The sequence below is a fragment of the Molothrus aeneus genome, chromosome 3 (assembly GCF_037042795.1).
Source record: "Molothrus aeneus isolate 106 chromosome 3, BPBGC_Maene_1.0, whole genome shotgun sequence".
NCBI lineage: Eukaryota > Metazoa > Chordata > Aves > Passeriformes > Icteridae > Molothrus > Molothrus aeneus.
Window position 1 is genome coordinate 46849834 of NC_089648.1, and position 18215 is coordinate 46868048.

The 18215-nt window shown below is 34.3% G+C and overlaps 1 protein-coding gene across 6 annotated transcripts in view; it reads right to left on the reverse strand.

The window, feature by feature from the left end:
* The window catches only part of STXBP5 (syntaxin binding protein 5), a 106143-nt gene that overhangs the window by 39321 nt on the left and 48607 nt on the right, over positions 1 to 18215 (reverse strand). For all 6 annotated transcript variants that reach the window (XM_066546829.1, XM_066546827.1, XM_066546825.1 and 3 more), the window contains exons 8-15: positions 13843 to 13966; positions 12723 to 12801; positions 6608 to 6762; positions 5501 to 5573; positions 3444 to 3591; positions 3144 to 3211; positions 1938 to 1978; positions 849 to 1069 (exon numbers count right to left, since the gene is read on the reverse strand). In XM_066546829.1, coding sequence (XP_066402926.1) covers positions 849 to 1069; positions 1938 to 1978; positions 3144 to 3211; positions 3444 to 3591; positions 5501 to 5573; positions 6608 to 6762; positions 12723 to 12801; positions 13843 to 13966 — 909 coding nt within the window. The remainder of the gene's footprint in view (positions 1 to 848; positions 1070 to 1937; positions 1979 to 3143; positions 3212 to 3443; positions 3592 to 5500; positions 5574 to 6607; positions 6763 to 12722; positions 12802 to 13842; positions 13967 to 18215) is intronic.

Consider the following 18215-nt stretch of genomic DNA (forward strand, 5'->3'; position numbering starts at 1 on the left):
TACTCTAGATTAACTCGATTTGGGCTGATTGATAAAAACTCAGAAAAAAAACTATTCCCTAAGAAGGGAATGTATTTGTATATAAAAACACACAAAAAAAGCCCCACACCTCAGGTCCTTAAACTACAACTTACAAGCGAGCAGAATAGCGGGGGGAGGATGTGTGTGTTAGAGGAAGGAGGTGAGAGAAAAAAAACCAACTACATTGTAATTAACACTTAGAACAGACAACACTTTATAATTAAATGTTAAGTTTTTGTTCATACATTCAAATACATAAATTTGCATGTGTGTGTTTCTGATTTAACAAGAAACTTCTTAACTCTTGTAATAGAATCATTGTATCTTATACAGAATAAAACAGTGACTCAGCAAAGTTCTTAACAGATTTCAGGGCGTGTTTGACACATTTTTATTCTTCTAGCTCTGCATACTGCAGAAGTTTTAACAGGACAGAGGGTAATTATGAAGTGTCAAGGGATCAACTCCCTAAAATCTTCTAAATTATTCAACTACATAGCTCATTCACTTCTGTTATCATTACACCTTTGATACAGACAAGTTTTGATCCACTATTTGTTTTCATAGACAGACCAAAGAATGAATATTGGCTGCAAAGCCTCAAAATGTCACTGAAAACCATCTCTGTGTGCAATATTTACTTTTGTTGAATTTCATAATTAATTACCTTCTCTCCAAAAACCCACATCTCTGTTTTGAGTCAATTACTTTTGTCCATTTCACTAATATAATTAAAGACAAAAACAAAAAAAAAAAAAAAGAAATTGCTAGAACAGTCTTATTATAGCTAAATCCTACCAAGTTAAAAAATGGTCATAACTCTTTACCGGAATGACTTCTGTCGTCACTTCCTGCTTGCTGAACCTGTAAATAATGACGTGTGCAGAAACTCCAGCTATGCACAGCATTCTACTTTCTGGACACCATGAGATGATCTGAATAGCGTATGGATCTTCATCTACTATATCTGTGTTTGGCCTCTCATCTTTATTCCGTGATTTTTCAAATACTTTGGCTGTTTTTAGCTTATAGAGTACTTGCAGCGTTACTAGAACAAAGCAAAAGAGAAAAATCAGTTTTGACCTAAATCTATAGCTAGTATACTGATACAGCTAATTCTTGAATTGTATCCTTCTCAACTGGAATTTTAATTCTGTGTTAGATTTTTTGGCAACTGTCTACATGCTGATTCCAAACTTCACCAGCACATTGTCTAATTAATGGCCCAAATTACTGCTATAAATACTAATCACAACATTAGGAAAACCTAAATTATAGCATTCTTTCTCCTCTTCCGTATTTCACTGGTTTTACCTGAATCACATTTCCCTAGTTCATCTGTAAGACTGTCCTATTAGAAAGACTCTAAAGTTTTGGAATCAGTAAAGAGGATACTTGCAATTTCTCCCTTAATAGGTTTATTTATCTGTTTCAGAAAGAAACTATTATCTTTAACAGAATCTCCTTTTGACAGATCTATGCTGAATAGAATTTTTAAGTACACAATCAAGCAGGTTTGGCTTACCCCCTCCTCTCTCCCAGGTTCCACTCCCACTCCAAACCGAAATTAAAGATCTATAACACTCAAACAGTCCTCCTCCCAGCTTTTAAACATATACATTGCATCTGCTCCCTCCCACAACCACACATGCCTTTTGGAAGCTCACCAGTTTTCCACACGTTTTTAAAGACAACTGATGACGATTCCAAGATTGCTTTAAACAGCCTTTATCTACCAAGAGTAAGCTTAGATCCAACTAGAGCAATTCAAACATCAAACTTTGTGCCATTTCTACTTTGAATTCTTGCTGCATTTTTCACTGTGAGCTGTGTAGAATATCAGAAGTAATTGACCCTTTAACTGAAGAGGAAAAATCTCAAACTGCACAGGAAAAATCTCTACTGAAAACACTTACTTGCTGATGCATCCCAAAATTTAATTGATCCATCAGCATGCCTATGAAATATAAAAAAAAAATGAGATGATGAAATGATTAGTTGGAGAGCTCGACATCTATGGGAAAGTACACCATTAACATTCTATTGTTATTAGTCTGTTTAGTGACACTTTATTTACACAATTTATTAAAAGCTGATATTTTACCAACATGTGCTCCAATTACTTTCGACAGAAGAGACTAGAAAAACATTTGAAAGGAAATTTCCTGATGATCCCACTGTAACTTATTCATTTACATCTTAAATACTGAGGCATACCTTACCATGCACTGTTTTTTGAAAGATGTCCTATATTAGTTGCGACACTTGTAAAGAAGATGCCTAAAATATACAGTATCCCACTGTTAATGAGTCACCTAACTTGTTTATTTAGCCTTGAGTTTGAGAATCAGATGACTATATTTTTTCATGACTGTCTCAAAGTCTCTGCAATGTGTAGTACAGTGATCAGTAGGTGACAGTAATCCTGATTAGGGCTAATGAGCTGTTCTAAAACCACTTTAGTAGTCCTCTCACTTTCAGTGATACACTGCACAGTTATAAATTAACTTTCACTTATGTTCCTTACAGTAAGGAACTGTCTAGTTCTAGTAAGGAACTGTCCTTACAGTAGTAAGGAACTACAGAAAGATCAGTCTCAAAATGATCAGATTTAAGTATTTGCTTGTCCTTTTTGAGATAAAAAATTGGCTTCTCTTTGAGAACTGAGCTCAATAACTGCTTAATGGACCTACCATGCTTTAAAACAGTACTCAGCTATTTTCCAAAAATCAAAAACTAAAAGGTAATTTTGATCCAAGTTACTTTGATAGTAAGCCCTGTCATCACAATAAATAAATAAATGAAATAATAATAATAATAATAATAATAATAATAATAATAATAATAATAATAATAATAATAATAATAATAATAATAATAATAATAATAATAGTGCTGCCTGTGAAACACTTGCTATCATTCTGTTATTACCTTCCCTTACATTCTGCTTTACTTTCTCAGTAACACATCAAGGAGATTATGCCAAGGACATGTCTGGTGATCATAGTTTCATGAATCACTCAAACCACTCATACGAAACAATATTTTACAAGAGAAACAAAACATTCCCACTTCTACTTAATGAGCTAAGAAAGTTATTAGTAGACTATGGTATCACTTACCCTGTAATAATGATCTCTGAATAGCTCTGAGTGATCACACCCCAGTTGCCTCCACTGATAGGCCATTCCTGGAAGATTAACAAATACACTGAGGAAGAAAATATCATACAGTGCAAAGTTAAGGCAAATTACTGCAGATCCTCCCCAGAAATTAGCCACACATATCCTCCCCTGCTATTAGTCACTGTCAAAGGCAGGCTGAGTCAGGTGTAGGTTTGGTCTTAGTATGGCCACTCCTGTTATTCAGAGCTTCTGGTTGTCAGTATTTTAAAATAGAAACATGTGTAGTAGATGTTGTACCTTCTTACTGTAACCTTGACGTTTCTGTCGAGCACCAACTGAATAGAGTGCAGGTATGAGATCCACAGGACAATCAGCAAAATATTCACAACAGGTAACCGGAGACTCGTGTATAGTCAAAGGATAGGGATTCTCAAATATAGGATACCTTTAAAAGAAGAAAGAGGCTAACTGTTAATCTAGGGAAAACTTTTTTTAAGCACAGAACACAAGTGAAATATTAAGGATTAAGCTGGCATTCTTTTAGTACAGAGAAAAGTAAATGCATATCAAATTAGATCATGAACAAATACACTAGACAGCTTTACTGCTCACCTAGTACACTATAAAGATAGTGTAGTTCTCCAGATGAAATCTAAAGTTTGTACAGTTTTTAGAGTTTTTCTAGAACATTACTATTCCCTGTCATTTTATATTTTCAAAAGCTTACTAATTTAGTGGCCTGTGGAAAAAATTAAGCTGCTAAATCTCAGTTGTAGTAACACGGAGCTATGAATTTATTTCTAACTCTTCAGTCTATTCTTTTAGCATAGAAGAAGGAAGACTCCCATCTCACTTGGTATTAGCACACTGTACTAATACAGAAAGTTGTCCAGCATTTTGCATGGACAAATTTTGTTTAATCCACTTGCAAATCCAAGATCACTTTCTGAAAATTACAAATAGGAACACTCAATTACCAATTAGAAGAACATACACACCACTACCTCCATCTGAAAAGTGACAGAGGCTTAATGAGGAAAAAGGTCAATCATATTAACAGAGGTAAATGTATCTGTGTTCAAAGAACATTTATCTCCAGAGAAATGCATGCTATATGTTGTTTTCCCTTTTTTATCTCCCCTTTTTTGGTGAAGGTGAAAAGACACAGCTTCTCTACCCATCTAAAGGAAAAATTAACAACAACAGATGAAAACATCCTCTGCATCAGGAACTTTATGCAGGGCTATATGGAAAGCTACAAATATATTTTAAAAATTTCATGCAGAAGAGGCTTAACTTTAACAAAATATGACAAATCCCTGAGAGAACACAAGGTAAAAGGATGCCTCTAGATTTTTTTGGTACTAATTTTATTTCTTTTTCAGGTGTCAAAAACCTAATAGTTTTCAAGTCAATCATAACAAAGACCATTGTAAAAACATAAACTGCTGAAGATCTTTTAGTATGAAATAGAATAAGCTTTAACATAACTTCAAATTTTAGGCACTTCAAACTAAATATGAATGTTGACACTTCACGCTATTGGTAAATCAGAATCAAGATTTGGATACAGCATATGGCCACGTAACATTTGGAAAACCTAAATGAAATTGCTAAATAGCTGCAGAGATATCAGGACAAAACTTGATCTTACAAATTCCATAGTCTTCATTATCTAAGGTGTCACCGTTGACTTTGAGGACAAATATTTACAGGTTTTTGTTTTGCCTTAGAAGGATGTTCTTCACAAGAATTTTTCTCCATTGACCATCGGAGATTTTTAATCAGGAACAGTACCAAGGTCTTACCTAGCTCCTCTGCTCCTGATCCCTTAACAGTTAGTTGTTATTGTCTACACAAATTTCAATACCCTTCATAAAAAAATTTTGTAGTGTTTAGAATTTTTAATCACCACTAATAACAGCATATGGACTACTCCATAGACAAAGCAACAAGAGACTCATAATGTTTTAGGCAGGTATTATTAGTGAATACTGCAACAGAATATTCCTTTTAAGCAATTTCTTACCACAGATGTAAACCAGAGAGTAGATGTTATCATTCAAATTTTATATATATGATATTATTGCATCAGTATGGAGTTACTTTAAGCAATACAGGTAGCAATTTATTTGGCAACAAGATCAGTTTAAGTGGTGACAACAGCCAAAATTACTTGGGTTATCTGATCAGTTCTCCCTGCTGCCTTCCTCAAAACTGCAAGATCCCCAAAACTTCAAACTTCTTCAATCTTCTGAGGTATTAGGTTAGACTAAAAAGCTACAAAGTAGAACAGTAGGCTGATCACTGGAGCCAATGATTAAAAATACTTAAAAGATTAAGAAGATTCTTACCCATTTTGTGCAAGGTCAATCAGTACTAAGTCTTTTTCTAGGAGAACAACTACAGCATATGGTTCCTGAAAGTCTGAAAACAACAACAAAAGGTTACCTATTGGTAAATGGAGACCATGCAAGTCCAGCCTCAAGAATGGAATCAGTGCTTCCACTCTGGCAGCTGAGATTACAAAGTCACTTAGATTAATATAGTTTTTGAAGATATTTTATACATGCAGACTCTTCAATCATCCAAGTTAAGTTTGGAAAACTCATGTTCTTTTATTCAATATTCTCAACAGCTCAAATAACAGAAAAAGGAGCATGCAAAGTAAATTCTATAACCAGGTTATATGAGTGAAAGAGCCAATTTCTGAGTAACATCTTCCCACCCCTGAACTGCTTTTCCTCATATTCAATGGAGTTTAAGTTTTACTTGCTTACAAAATGGCTCAAAAGACAGCTGACTTGACAGTAAAATAAGAAACCTGAAAAAGTTTTCAAAGTTTAAATTGCCCTCTTTCAGCCAGATCTCAAATTCCAAGCTAAGTAGTTTAATATACTCTGATGGAAGCTGACAGCTAAAACCATTGGAATCATCAGCAATATAATACTATTCATCTGAAATAACTACCTAAACTATGATAAGAAATCCCCTGCTGTAAAAGAGAGATTACAGGTTAGTTTGAAATCCATCTAAATATGGGAATAATAAAGCCACTAAAAGTTTAAAATAATACAAAAATGCTCCTCATGGTTTAGCACTGACTGGAAAGGCCTTATGTGCCCAAATATCCAGAGATGCACACATATGCTCCACTAACTACAGCTTAAAGTTGTAATGCTTTTGGTCTGCACATGCTTTTGGGATTAAAAAGAAAAAAAAACATGCTATGAGTAATTGGCTTTTTTCTAGACACAAAATTGGCTTTATAATGAACTATTCTATTCATGTTTTGGCAAGTAAAACACATTTCAGTTTCAGACAATAGGAATAACAGATGTTGCTGCTGCAGTCTGATCCGCAGAGATAAAACAGAAAGAGAATAGTAAAGAATATTCTGATGGGATAAAACTCCAACGATAAGAAGTCAAGGTAGAGAGAAAAATCTTTACAGAACCTACCATTAGGATATGGAGTTTCACACAGGGTTAGAAAATCAACAATAGAATAATCCATTTCTAGCACAGCAGTACTTTTCCCATGCATAACTGTTAAACAGGGTCTTCTTCCTACAGTGTCATATGACAAGCCTCCTGAGAGAATGATAAAAGGCTCCCTGGAATAAAGCAGAAGCATTGAGGATCAAGTCAGGATAACACACTAAAAGAGACTGGGCAGGTTTTGCAACTTTATGATAAAATTCAATGAAATATCATTAAGCAGAGATGGAGTAAAAATAATGCAAACCAGCTCTCATGAAATATACAGCTTGGGTATGTATTTCAAATCTTACTCTAACTCTTGTTTAAGTCAGACATCTCCTCCAAACATTTTGTTGACTTAACCAATCTTTATAACTCCTTGGCAAGATGAGATTTTTTAAATTGTGCTAATTTAAAGTTGTTTCCTTTCTACTGAGCTGAAGATTCAGATTTGCCAACAATCCCATTTTTCTATAACATAAAACACCCCAGCAAAATCAGGAAGAAACAGTCCCATTTACTTGCTGTACAGTAATATGACTGTCTTGGAGATGCAACCAACTGCTGGGTAAGCTTTAAAGACATAACATCTGTTAAGTAACTTCACACATTTACTCTAGATGTTTTATCTGTTTTCCCCCCACCACCATGCACAAAATTGAAGAAACTACTTTGTCATTCTTTATTCTTACTGCAAAATCAAATAGCCAAGTAGAGCAAAGCAGAGGTATTTCTTCTAGTCTTGAGAAGAGTTTAGAAGCTTCCCTTGAAACTTTTTTGAAAAGCCTTTGCTGGAACATATGTTTAAATACATCCAAATATTTCCAATATGCACATAATTTACAGTTTACTATTTCATTTATTGAAAAACAAGATGAAGTAAATATGTTCATTTTACCAGGTATTTTCTTATTTCCTGATTGTCAAGAATCACTCATTTTAATACTACTTATGTTTGAAATAGGACATAATCCTTTTGAGATAGTAGACTGACTGTAAGTATGCAGCTTACATAAATGTTACTCATTACTGACTATTGCCTGAAATTTCACATTATATTTCTGAAGGAAAAATAGGCACTTTGCATATCTATCAGTTGCCTCTGATCTACTTTTATGCTCACTTTCAGTAGAAGTTCTACCCTTCATTTGCATCTTCCTTGGAAATAGCTAGTATACCAGTATCTGGAGAAAATTTATACAGAAAAAAAAAAACCCACCCTGATATATTGTAAAAAGAGAGAAAGAGAGGAAACCTTTTTTTTTTTTTTAATCCTTTCCTATAATACTATCTTTTTCATACTGCCTAAATGGCTTTCCACAGCTGGCATTTGAAACACAAAGTGAGACTAGATATGTCAGAATTCTTGAAAGCTGTATATTAAGGTTTGGTTTATGCTGCAGTTCGTGAGTTTAAGACTTGGCTGAGATCTACTTTGTGTTTGTAGCACTGAAGGCAAAGCAGACTGAGATAAGCCTCCAGCTTCTACAAGTATTTCACAATCTGCTTGATCTTCCAGAAAGACCTATGACCCAAGATTTGATAGGATCAAGGAGCACTGCTGGCTGAGGAAGAGACCTCAAAGAAATGCCCATAAATCAGACCATGGGTCCATCAAGTTCAATATCCTGCCTCCAACAGCAGCCCAGAGTGTATCTCTAGAAGAGGAGGATTAAGTTTTCTCTGAGTATTTATTTAATCTCAGTTTTTTATATTGAAACTTCACACAATCTCTTGTTGTCGGGTCCTTGAAGAAATTTCAAGAAAATTATACACTTGAACTTAGTCTGGTATTTTTCAGGATGTCAGTGAATAGAAAAATACTGAGGTCTCATTGTGTTGGAATTATTTACTGCAGTATTTTTTTTGTCCATAGAAATCATCAGGTTTTTGAAACAACAATGCTGCCAGGACAATTTGTAGCAATTATCATATTTGCAGATTCACTGGGATCAACTGACATTAACAAAGTAACAAATTTCAATTTTTAATTTTCATACATCACAGTGACAATTGTATGTCAGCTTCTCCAGGTTTTATTTCTCAAGGTAATCAAACTGCTTTGGGCAGCCTTGCCAGAGACAGTATCCTTTAGATGCAAGGAATGGAAGAGCTAAGAATAGAGCACACTGATCTGTCACACAGATTTTTCACAAATGAATCAAAGATTAAACCTGACTTGAGTCTGCCAGAAAGACCACTAAAAGTTTTTGTATGAATTCTTCATATTTTCATGAAACCATGGATTTACCACAAACTGTGCATTTTCTAATTAAAATGTTGCCCTTCAGCTGTGTTACATATTAAAAGATTAGTGCACATCAATTAGAAATACATAATTTAAAATAAAAATGTAGAAGATTTGTACTTTGTATAATAGATGAGACTGATTCAGCTTTGGGAATTACAGTTTACCTACCTGAAACAATGGAAGACATTTTAAAAAACTCAGGATTCAGATCTTAGAGAATTGCTTTATAGCATTTTTTAATAGCAATTTATAGCAGCTGCTCATGCAGAGATTCTTTGAAACAGTTCAGCTTCAACAGGTTTGCAAGTAATCCCCTTACATGAATTTCCTCATCAGTGAAATATGTAAAATCACTTGGAGAATACTATAAGAAATTGACTATAAAAGGGGGCAACAGGTCATTGACAAAAAATTTCAGAAAACACAGGATTAGGTCTTGCAATGTATGAATACATAGTACAATTGAGAGTTGAGTGGCTCACAACCCAGGAAGGTGTTTCTGTTCAATTTTAGAAGTAAACTATCAAATGTGAGCCAGCTTCTGACAATCCAGATGTGTGAGAGAATGGAAAACAGAGAAATCAGGTCATTGGTACCATCTGGCTTACTTTTCAAACCCTGAGTAAATCTATGGAGAAGTTAATCCTAGTATGAAGATGGAAAAGACTTCAAGAGTTAGTTTACCTTAATACTTGAAGTCCTGAAGTAATAGTGAAGATAAAACTATGAATTTATTTTGGGAAGTGTGGTTTTAAACTAATAAGGTGACACAAGAAAATAGCACTATTCAAACTAAATGAACAGATTATCAACTTTTACTTGGTGGGAGGCACCATCACTAATGTAACCTCAGGATCCCAATTACACACAATCATCTCACTAAGATGACTCAGTCAGTCAATGAGAGCTGCATCAGCTACCAAGACAAAACCCTTCTGAATTATGTTTTATATGGAGACTTTGGAGCTCTAATTTCTATTAGACACTGGCAATTTTACCATAATGCTAATATCAACTAGAGTATTTTACTGTAATGCTAACATCAACCAGAGTAAATACCGGGCTCTGAGCCTGCACACGTGGAAAGTGGTCTCAGGAAAGACTGAATCTGGAGGGGGAGGGAATTGCAAAAGGAAGCTTGAGAGTGCCTCTAGAAGAAAAAGTACATATAAAAGCAATATGGGAACCAGAAATCTCGAAAAGTAAGCTACCTTTGAAATTCAGTGCTTCTGAAAAGGATGAAGTATTTTAGATGATGAGTGGCTGCAGTACAGTGACATTGTGCTCTGAGATTGCAAAATGATGTCACTTTGCACAAGGAATATATGAAGAATGTACCTTTTTTCACCCCTTATTCATCAATAGTAACCTTTCTCCCAGAAATAAAGCTACAGACATACTCTTGTTGTAGAGTAAGTTACTTTGGCTATGGACACTTCACTTTTGGCACTATTTGCAAGAACTTAAAAACCAAACCAACCAAAGAAAAAGCAACAGAAAACCCCACAAAGTTAGCAAGTAAATAGGTAGCCAATAGAACCCAGGAAAAGCCTCATGTCCTTCTTTTGTCCTGATCCCAGTTTTACAATATGAAAAATGAAATGCAGGAAAAAAAAAGTGAGAAGGAATTAAAAAGAGCTGCAACAGTAAAAAGAATAGTGCCTGTAGCCCTTAATATAGGGTACCATACATTATGGTCCTTCCTTTTGCGTGGTTCTGAACCACTTTTCCCAAAACCAGCTTACTAGAATTAGAAGCAGTAAAAAACCCACTTCAGATCATATAAATGAAATGTTTTCCACTGGAGGAAATACTGAAACAGACGTAGATCTTTGAGCACTCTGGATAGATAAGGGAGAAACAAAAAAGGGGTGATAGAAAAATGTTCAAAACAGAGCATGGAAATAGTGAACATTTTTTCCTAATAAAGATTTGAAATAAAACTTAAATAAGCAATAAATAGTATCTCTTAAATGTAAGCTTTTTTGCTTTGTTCTGATTCCTTCTGGTTTTTTATATAATTTGTTTTTTAAGAACAGCTATCATGAACTGCCACAGAAAAAAGTTTATTTGATATGTTTCTTACACTGTTTCGTAGCCTGAAAAATTTTGTCCTGTCCAGAAACGATTCTCCTTTGTGCTACAGAAATTAAACCATGAATAAGAAATGACAGCACTTTAGATAAAAGTTAAAATCTTGCTCATATTAAACAATTCCAAATGATAAAAAGAAAAATCTATCAAAAATTTAGGTATTGAAAGGTAGTTCTGTCTTGCCTTAAAATTCTTGTAAGATTACAAGTGAAACTGAAAATTGAGTACAAACTGAAGTACACACAGCAGTAAATGAAAGCAGATTTCCAGCGCACTGCTTCTCTACCACAGTGCACACTAGTGCGGTTTTGCTTGTTGCAGTTTGTTTTTGTCCCCCTCTCTTACTTAAAGTTCAGGAAGGGTTATCAAAAATTGTAGATTTAATAGTACACTGAAGAAAAAAAAAAGATAGATTAGAGAGAAGAGTAAATTCAAATGTATCAAAACATTCAGTTTGGATAAACACCAGAAAGTGAGAGGGGCAACAGAAAAAAAAAAAAGCCAAACCAGGAAAAAGTAGCTTCCCCAAACTAGGATTATTCCCCAAACTTCCCCATCAAGGATTATTAGAAATTATACTAGAATAAACTCCTCTGTATACTATGTGAAAAGTCAAGTAGTTTTCACATTGTAATACTATGTCACAGAAAAAGCTCCAAACTAATTGTCTCTTTCAGAATGACTATTCAGAATAAAAGAAGGCTTTTGATTGCAGAAACTGTAACTTGCTGAAGCTGAGATTTTTTGATTATCTCTCTTTAAATCAGATGTTGATATTTCAGTTGAGAAAGGATTACACAGATAGATGTAGACTTTTGCAAGTAAAATATGGCCTTCCAGATGATGATAGATTTTTATAAAACTGGGAGCCAGCCACAGTTTTAAGTTTCTATTTACCTCATTTTTAGCAGAAAATAATAACACCTAAAGCGAGTGATATTATGAGTATATAAACACAATACTGCATTGTATCATTTAATAAACCATCTCCTACAGATCTGAATGCCTGAAAAGCAAATAAAAATGGTACACAAACCCCCCCAAATATAAAAGAAAGCAAACAAACAAAAAATCAGCTTCTGCAAATAGCTGAACAGATTTGCATGAATATTTTATCATTATATTGCACTTCTTACTCAAACACTTTAGAACCACAAATAAAAGAAATTCCACACAGTTCAGGAAATCCATCCACCCTAGCTGCAGTCTGGGTAACAAAACATGCTACTTTATAGATGTATAATTGCATCTGAGCCTCTTGTTGCAATTTCTGCTTTTTTACATTCTCAATATGCATAATTAGGCATATTTCATGGCATAAATTACTGCACTGTACTAGAAAAACTTCTGTTAATAACATTTTAGGGCAGAGGAACATCTATTCAAAATTAAGAATATTCAATTTGGGATACTATTTGCCAAAGTTCAATTTATCATGTCTGTGTTTTGGTGTCTTACTTGTTTCATCAGCCTTTTTTTCTTCAGAGCTCTCAAAAAACTGAGCAAAAACGCAAACAAGTTTTAGTAGCATGAAAGAAGAGTGCAGATAATGAATTAGCAGCATCGTTGGTTTGTATACAGTAATTCATTCACACAAATTTCTGTATTTTATTAATCAATATCTGATTTATTAAAGCTAAAACAAAGCTGTACCATCAGAATACGCACCCCAACAAAAGGGAAACAAAGTCCATTCCCAGAGTGTTGCACTGTTACATATGCTCATTTTGCATACAAAACAATTCTTACCCAGCTCTAGTTGTTTTATATTCCACCTTTAGGATAGGTTTGCAGGGTTCTGGCTTCTTTCCATCCTTCAGCTGCTTTCCTAAAGTAAATTATTTTCCTGTGTTAATCTTGCAGTTCGGTAACATTATGGCAAGTAATGAAATTCAATGTGCAGCTTGAGAAGTATAAAATTCACACAACATACATTCAACAACTTTGACAGTAATAGAGTATACCTTGGAATAATATAATTAAACATTTCTTAAAGCTCTCAACACACCAACTTTGAAGGTTTAGGCAAAAGAGCAACTCTAAACCTGAGTGCTGTAGAAAATTTGTTTTCAAGCATATAATCCTCCCCCCTAAAGTAGGAGATTTAAAATTTATGTTGTGCCTATCCTTTTGCAATTAAAATTGGTCAGCTTACAAGTAAAGTGAGGTTTATCCTAAGTATTATCCTTAAGGGCTAAGACTTCAATTGAGCATGAAAAGCCCGCTCTCTCATAACTGTGTAATTTCCTCACTGATACATCCACACTTAAAAATCTTAAGTAAATAAGTAGCAAAGACATGAAATAGAGACATGCACACCATGTAAGCCTGGCATTTGTGTACAACTTACTAGAAGAGCAGTAGTATATTTCACAGATGAACAACATGCAATGATAATTTCCTAGATTAACATTAATGCAAGACCTCCCAGAAGTGGGAACATCTTACCAGCTGCTATTCTTGTTCTGTTACAAACTCTCACGAAAATTTATGTGGTAATCTACACATTTATACATAAAACAGGTACTTGCTTATATGTATTTTAAACAATCTATGGGATTCTGATACAAGCAAAAAGCAAGTCCTGCAAAATATGCATTAGTTAACTCTGAGATCAGTGCCATTGTGTGAAAGACAAGCTTTAAGTTTAGAGAATTAGAGAAAGCTGTACTGATTTGGATTCTTATTTCATAAAGATTTTTCTTTTTCAAGTGAAATCTATGAGAAACTGGCATGACTGAGAAAGATTTTTACTGCATTGCAAGTGCACTTTTAATACTTGTTTTTTGCAAAACACACTTCTATTAAAAACAAGTTCTCTGTGTTTTAAGAGCTGTCAAGTGCAGTCAGTATCCATTTTTCACCTTACCATGTGGAGTGATTGTCTGGAATGGTTTGGTAGGAGATTTTACATTCCATATGGTCAAGGTACCATCTGAGTGACTACAAATGAATTGTTTGCCTTCATGATGCCAAGCCACAGAGTGGATAGCCTATGCAAGAGAAAGCAGAACAATATAAGTTGTGTATCTTATTATCATTTTATTCTTGTACCTTCCTCAATGACATTAAACAGAAAACGCCAATTAGAAAAATTACTAATTAAATAACACCTATCCTATTATGTCTTAATTTACCTACGTCAAGTTTTCCAAGTTTTTTTTTTGTACATAAGTAGTACTTTCAGACACACTTTACCTATCAAAAATACTGTGTTCTCTGTTTAGGGGGAACCCACTCTCCTCAACATAGTACTGAAGTATTCTTCCATGAAGGGTAACATGAAGACAATAACTTCAAGCATTTATTTAAGCTTTGCTAACCATAATTTTTCAGTATTGGGAAAAACATCTTGTCCAGACAAAAAATATGGGATGAGATTATTAAGTTCAAGTATTACATATTGTTTTGAGATGTTTATATGAATGTGCACAAGTGGCAAGCATTAGGACAAAACTTCCATAAAACACAAATTGAAGTAAGAAGACTTTTTTGAAATGATGATGATGAAAGCAAAGTATTAGCCTGGATGCTCTAATATTGCAATGGCAGCTTTGAGGTGCAGGAAAGCACAAGAATCTACTAGTAAATCTTTCCATAAATACAAAATCATCTCTAGATTCCTAAAAGTAGGAATGGAATGATTACACCATGCCACATAAAAGCTACAGAAAACAGCTAAATAAATGAAATCTAGTTGCTGCCTTCAGGCAAGAGGAAAGTAAACAATGATGCAAAGAATACAAATAAGGCAAAAATATTGACTAGCAAGAAAAGATTGGTGCCATTTCTGCATCCAGCACCTCTGTTAGTATATGGAAACATGATGGAACCATTAAGTGATATTCAAAGGAGTTTTAGTTATAGCATGAAAGCATCAGTAAATAATGAAACCCTAAAGTATTTCTCTACTATCCAGAGGGTGCAAAAGGAACTGTTAACTGCAAGAAATACTGAACTTTGATATTACTGAAAATCTAGATTTTATTATGAAGACATTTCTCTAGGTAAACTAGAAAAACAGGTGCTGAATAAGTGAAAACTGATGGACTTTACCCTCAGTGGACACCTTCAGCAGTGATTCTGTCTGTAAGAAGGGCTTACACTCACTCCAGCTCTGCAGGGACCTTGGGATTTCCTCTGTGAGGAAACCTGGGTGTGTGAGCAGTAGAGAACTGTAACCAGCAATGACAGCTTAAGCAGCAATTACTGGGTGAAGAGCACATCTCAGGACAGATCCAAGCGAGCTTTGCTCAAACTGATTATACACAGATCAGGTCTTCATATTTCATGAAGTTATACAGAGAGACAAGACAGTTTCCAGCAAACTGAATGGGAGAATCCAGAGCTTAAATGACAGAGAAAAATGGCTATGCTATGTGAGTCTAGAGTCTCCAGTAAAAATTTCCCCAATATAAATTAATATAACATCTGGATATATGTAAACTACATATTAAGTTTAGCATTTCTTGGTGAAATTTAATATTGTTCCCTATGTATTGTGGAATCACCATCGATTTTTTTAAGACAGATTTTGTGTACCAGTATCACATCTACACATGTAGCTCAGAAACAAACCTACATGCCTCACATGATGTCTCCTACTATCAAAGTGAAATACTCTTGCTCATTCTGCCTGTCAAATAAATTTTTATATAGCAAAAACTGGTATTATAAAAGAAATCTTGCATAAATATTGAGTTTTTATTTACCAACATTATACCAAATAAAGCAAGGGGTCAACAATTTTGAGCATGCAGACTCAGTAAAGAGAAGGCTGCATTTAAAAAAGCTCATCACTGACAAAATAAATGTCTACAGCAGGCTTAGCAATACAATATAATCAGTACATTTTACATTATCTTCCATATGAAGTCTAACCTTGACAACAGTAGGCAGCCCATAGTGTAAATGAAACAGTTTGATCCACATTTATGTAGAAATAGATCTTAAGATCTATTTCTACAGTAAGAGAGCAAGTTTCAAAAAAGGAAACAAGAATAAATCTGAGAAATGATCACTTCTTTCCTTTCTTGAAAAAGATGTCAAGAGACGGGAAATGCAACAACTTGTTACTCTTGAAACAGCATTAATGCTTAAGAAGATAAAAAGATCTGAGCACAAAGGAGAAGAATGACTGCTCTCACTTTCTGCAAGGAACATGGAGGTTAAAAAAAAACCTCTGAAAGAGAACAATGAGCCTTTTGGCTTTATGGTTATTTACTGCCTAGTTTTAGTCTCTTTAGTTTTAGAGTCACTTGTTATATTTAGTAATGCAGCTAAATATTTTTTAAAATGTAACTGAAATATATGCTTTATGTTTTTTAAAATAATCCAACTAACAACTCTGTGGGCTAGGTATGATAAACTTTTGCATAGGGCAATATCCTTTGCTATCACACAATTCACAAATTCTTGTAAGCCTAAAAATAAAAACCAACTTCATAAGTAGCTCCAGCACTATCTCAAGGTACACAACAAGCTGGCCTAGTGACAAGAAAGTTATAAAGAAAAGAGCACAATAACCTTAAGTAGTACTAGTTAGCTGATAATACTAGCTGTTGACTAGCAAGAATCTCAATCACCAAAACAAAACTGATATCTGAAAAATCATCTCTATACACAAGAACAAAGAAGTTTTAATATTTTCCAGAGTTAATATTAGTGCTGGAATCTGGAGGAATGCATAAAATAGAAAAATGAAGCAGAATCCACTGGGTCTGCAAAAGAAATCTTCTAAGACACTAAAGAGCCACTAGGAGTAGTATATTTTTATTCTAACATTTTACACAAAACTTACTGATGCAGAATAAAACATTCTGTTTTAATCTTAATTCTCATAATGATTAAAACATACTGTTTTCTTTTTGGTACCGTAATGCAGCAGTATGCTTATATCAGCTGGTGCAGATTTAATTGTGTCACAAATAATTTCTGGTCACGTGGGACCAGAAAGTAACCCCTTATAACAAGATCATACCCAAGTATCACAGATGATTGTTGCTATATTTAAGGCATTTGTATCCATAATTGGAGTTGTCTGCACAGGTAAACCGAGTCCTTCCATTTACGAACATGAACCAAATTCAGGGAACCTTTACAGAAACTCAAACAGAAAGGACTCTAAGAAAAAAGTAACCAACTTTGTCTAGATAAAACTTTAATTAATTACCACTGAAGGTTTCCTATTAGAAATATTCCTACTACCCCTTCACTTTCCTTAAAATTTATTGTACCTGTTCAGGAGTCTAGGGAAGTTTGTCTCAAAACTTCTGAGACACTTATGTATTTTCTGGGCAAGGGGGGAATTGAATCTTACTTTTTTGACTAACAACACAATTGACTTTGCTGTCCTACATATGCCTAAACTTTATTAGAAATCGTAGAATCTATCCCTGAGTTTTATGTAGAGACAGGCTGTTCTCAAACACAAAATCAATTCACCATCTGTTCCAGAAAGATGATCCCACATGGAAAAATTACTGCTATGCTGCCTGCAAATAAGGTGAGTATACCTGATTTTAAGACAGAAACATTTTTGCAGCAACTGCAGCATTTAACTGAAAGAGACTTCGCAATCAGAAATAAACCAAAAAAAGTCTGAGGAACAAAATTAAAAGCATTTATATGCAAGACTCCTACAGAAATACCTTAAGTATATCACTAGCTTTTCAAGAGATTATTGCATACTTAAAAACATTTTGCGAAATTTATTTTCTTCTGCAATAGCTTGTAAATATCCCTGGAAATAACTATTAGTTCTTGGTACTTTTAGGAAGTACAAAAATGAATAATTTAAATGCAACCTTGCAATTTAAGAGACAAGTTCATCAATAAAGATCGAAGCTTTTATGGTATTTTTCCACCAGGGGAATTTAGCTGTTTCAATTCATTAAATACTGATACAAATAATCCCATTCTTTTAAATTAATACATACTTTAGCCACATGCATATGATTTTGGAGCATTTTGAGACCACTCTTCTCATCTGTCATGATTTAACCCCAGGCAGCAACCAAGCCCCACAATGCTGCTCACTCACCAGTAGGATGCGGGGTAGAATCAAAACAAATGGTACAACTCATGGGTTGAGGTAAGAACAGTATAATAATTTCATTAAAAAGAAGGACTCGGCACAACTAAAACATCAGTGTATTACTGAAGTTATTCATGGTGAATCTAAAGACATAACTCTTTGGTAGGTACTAGAAAGAAAATTAAACCTATTCCAGCCAAAACCAG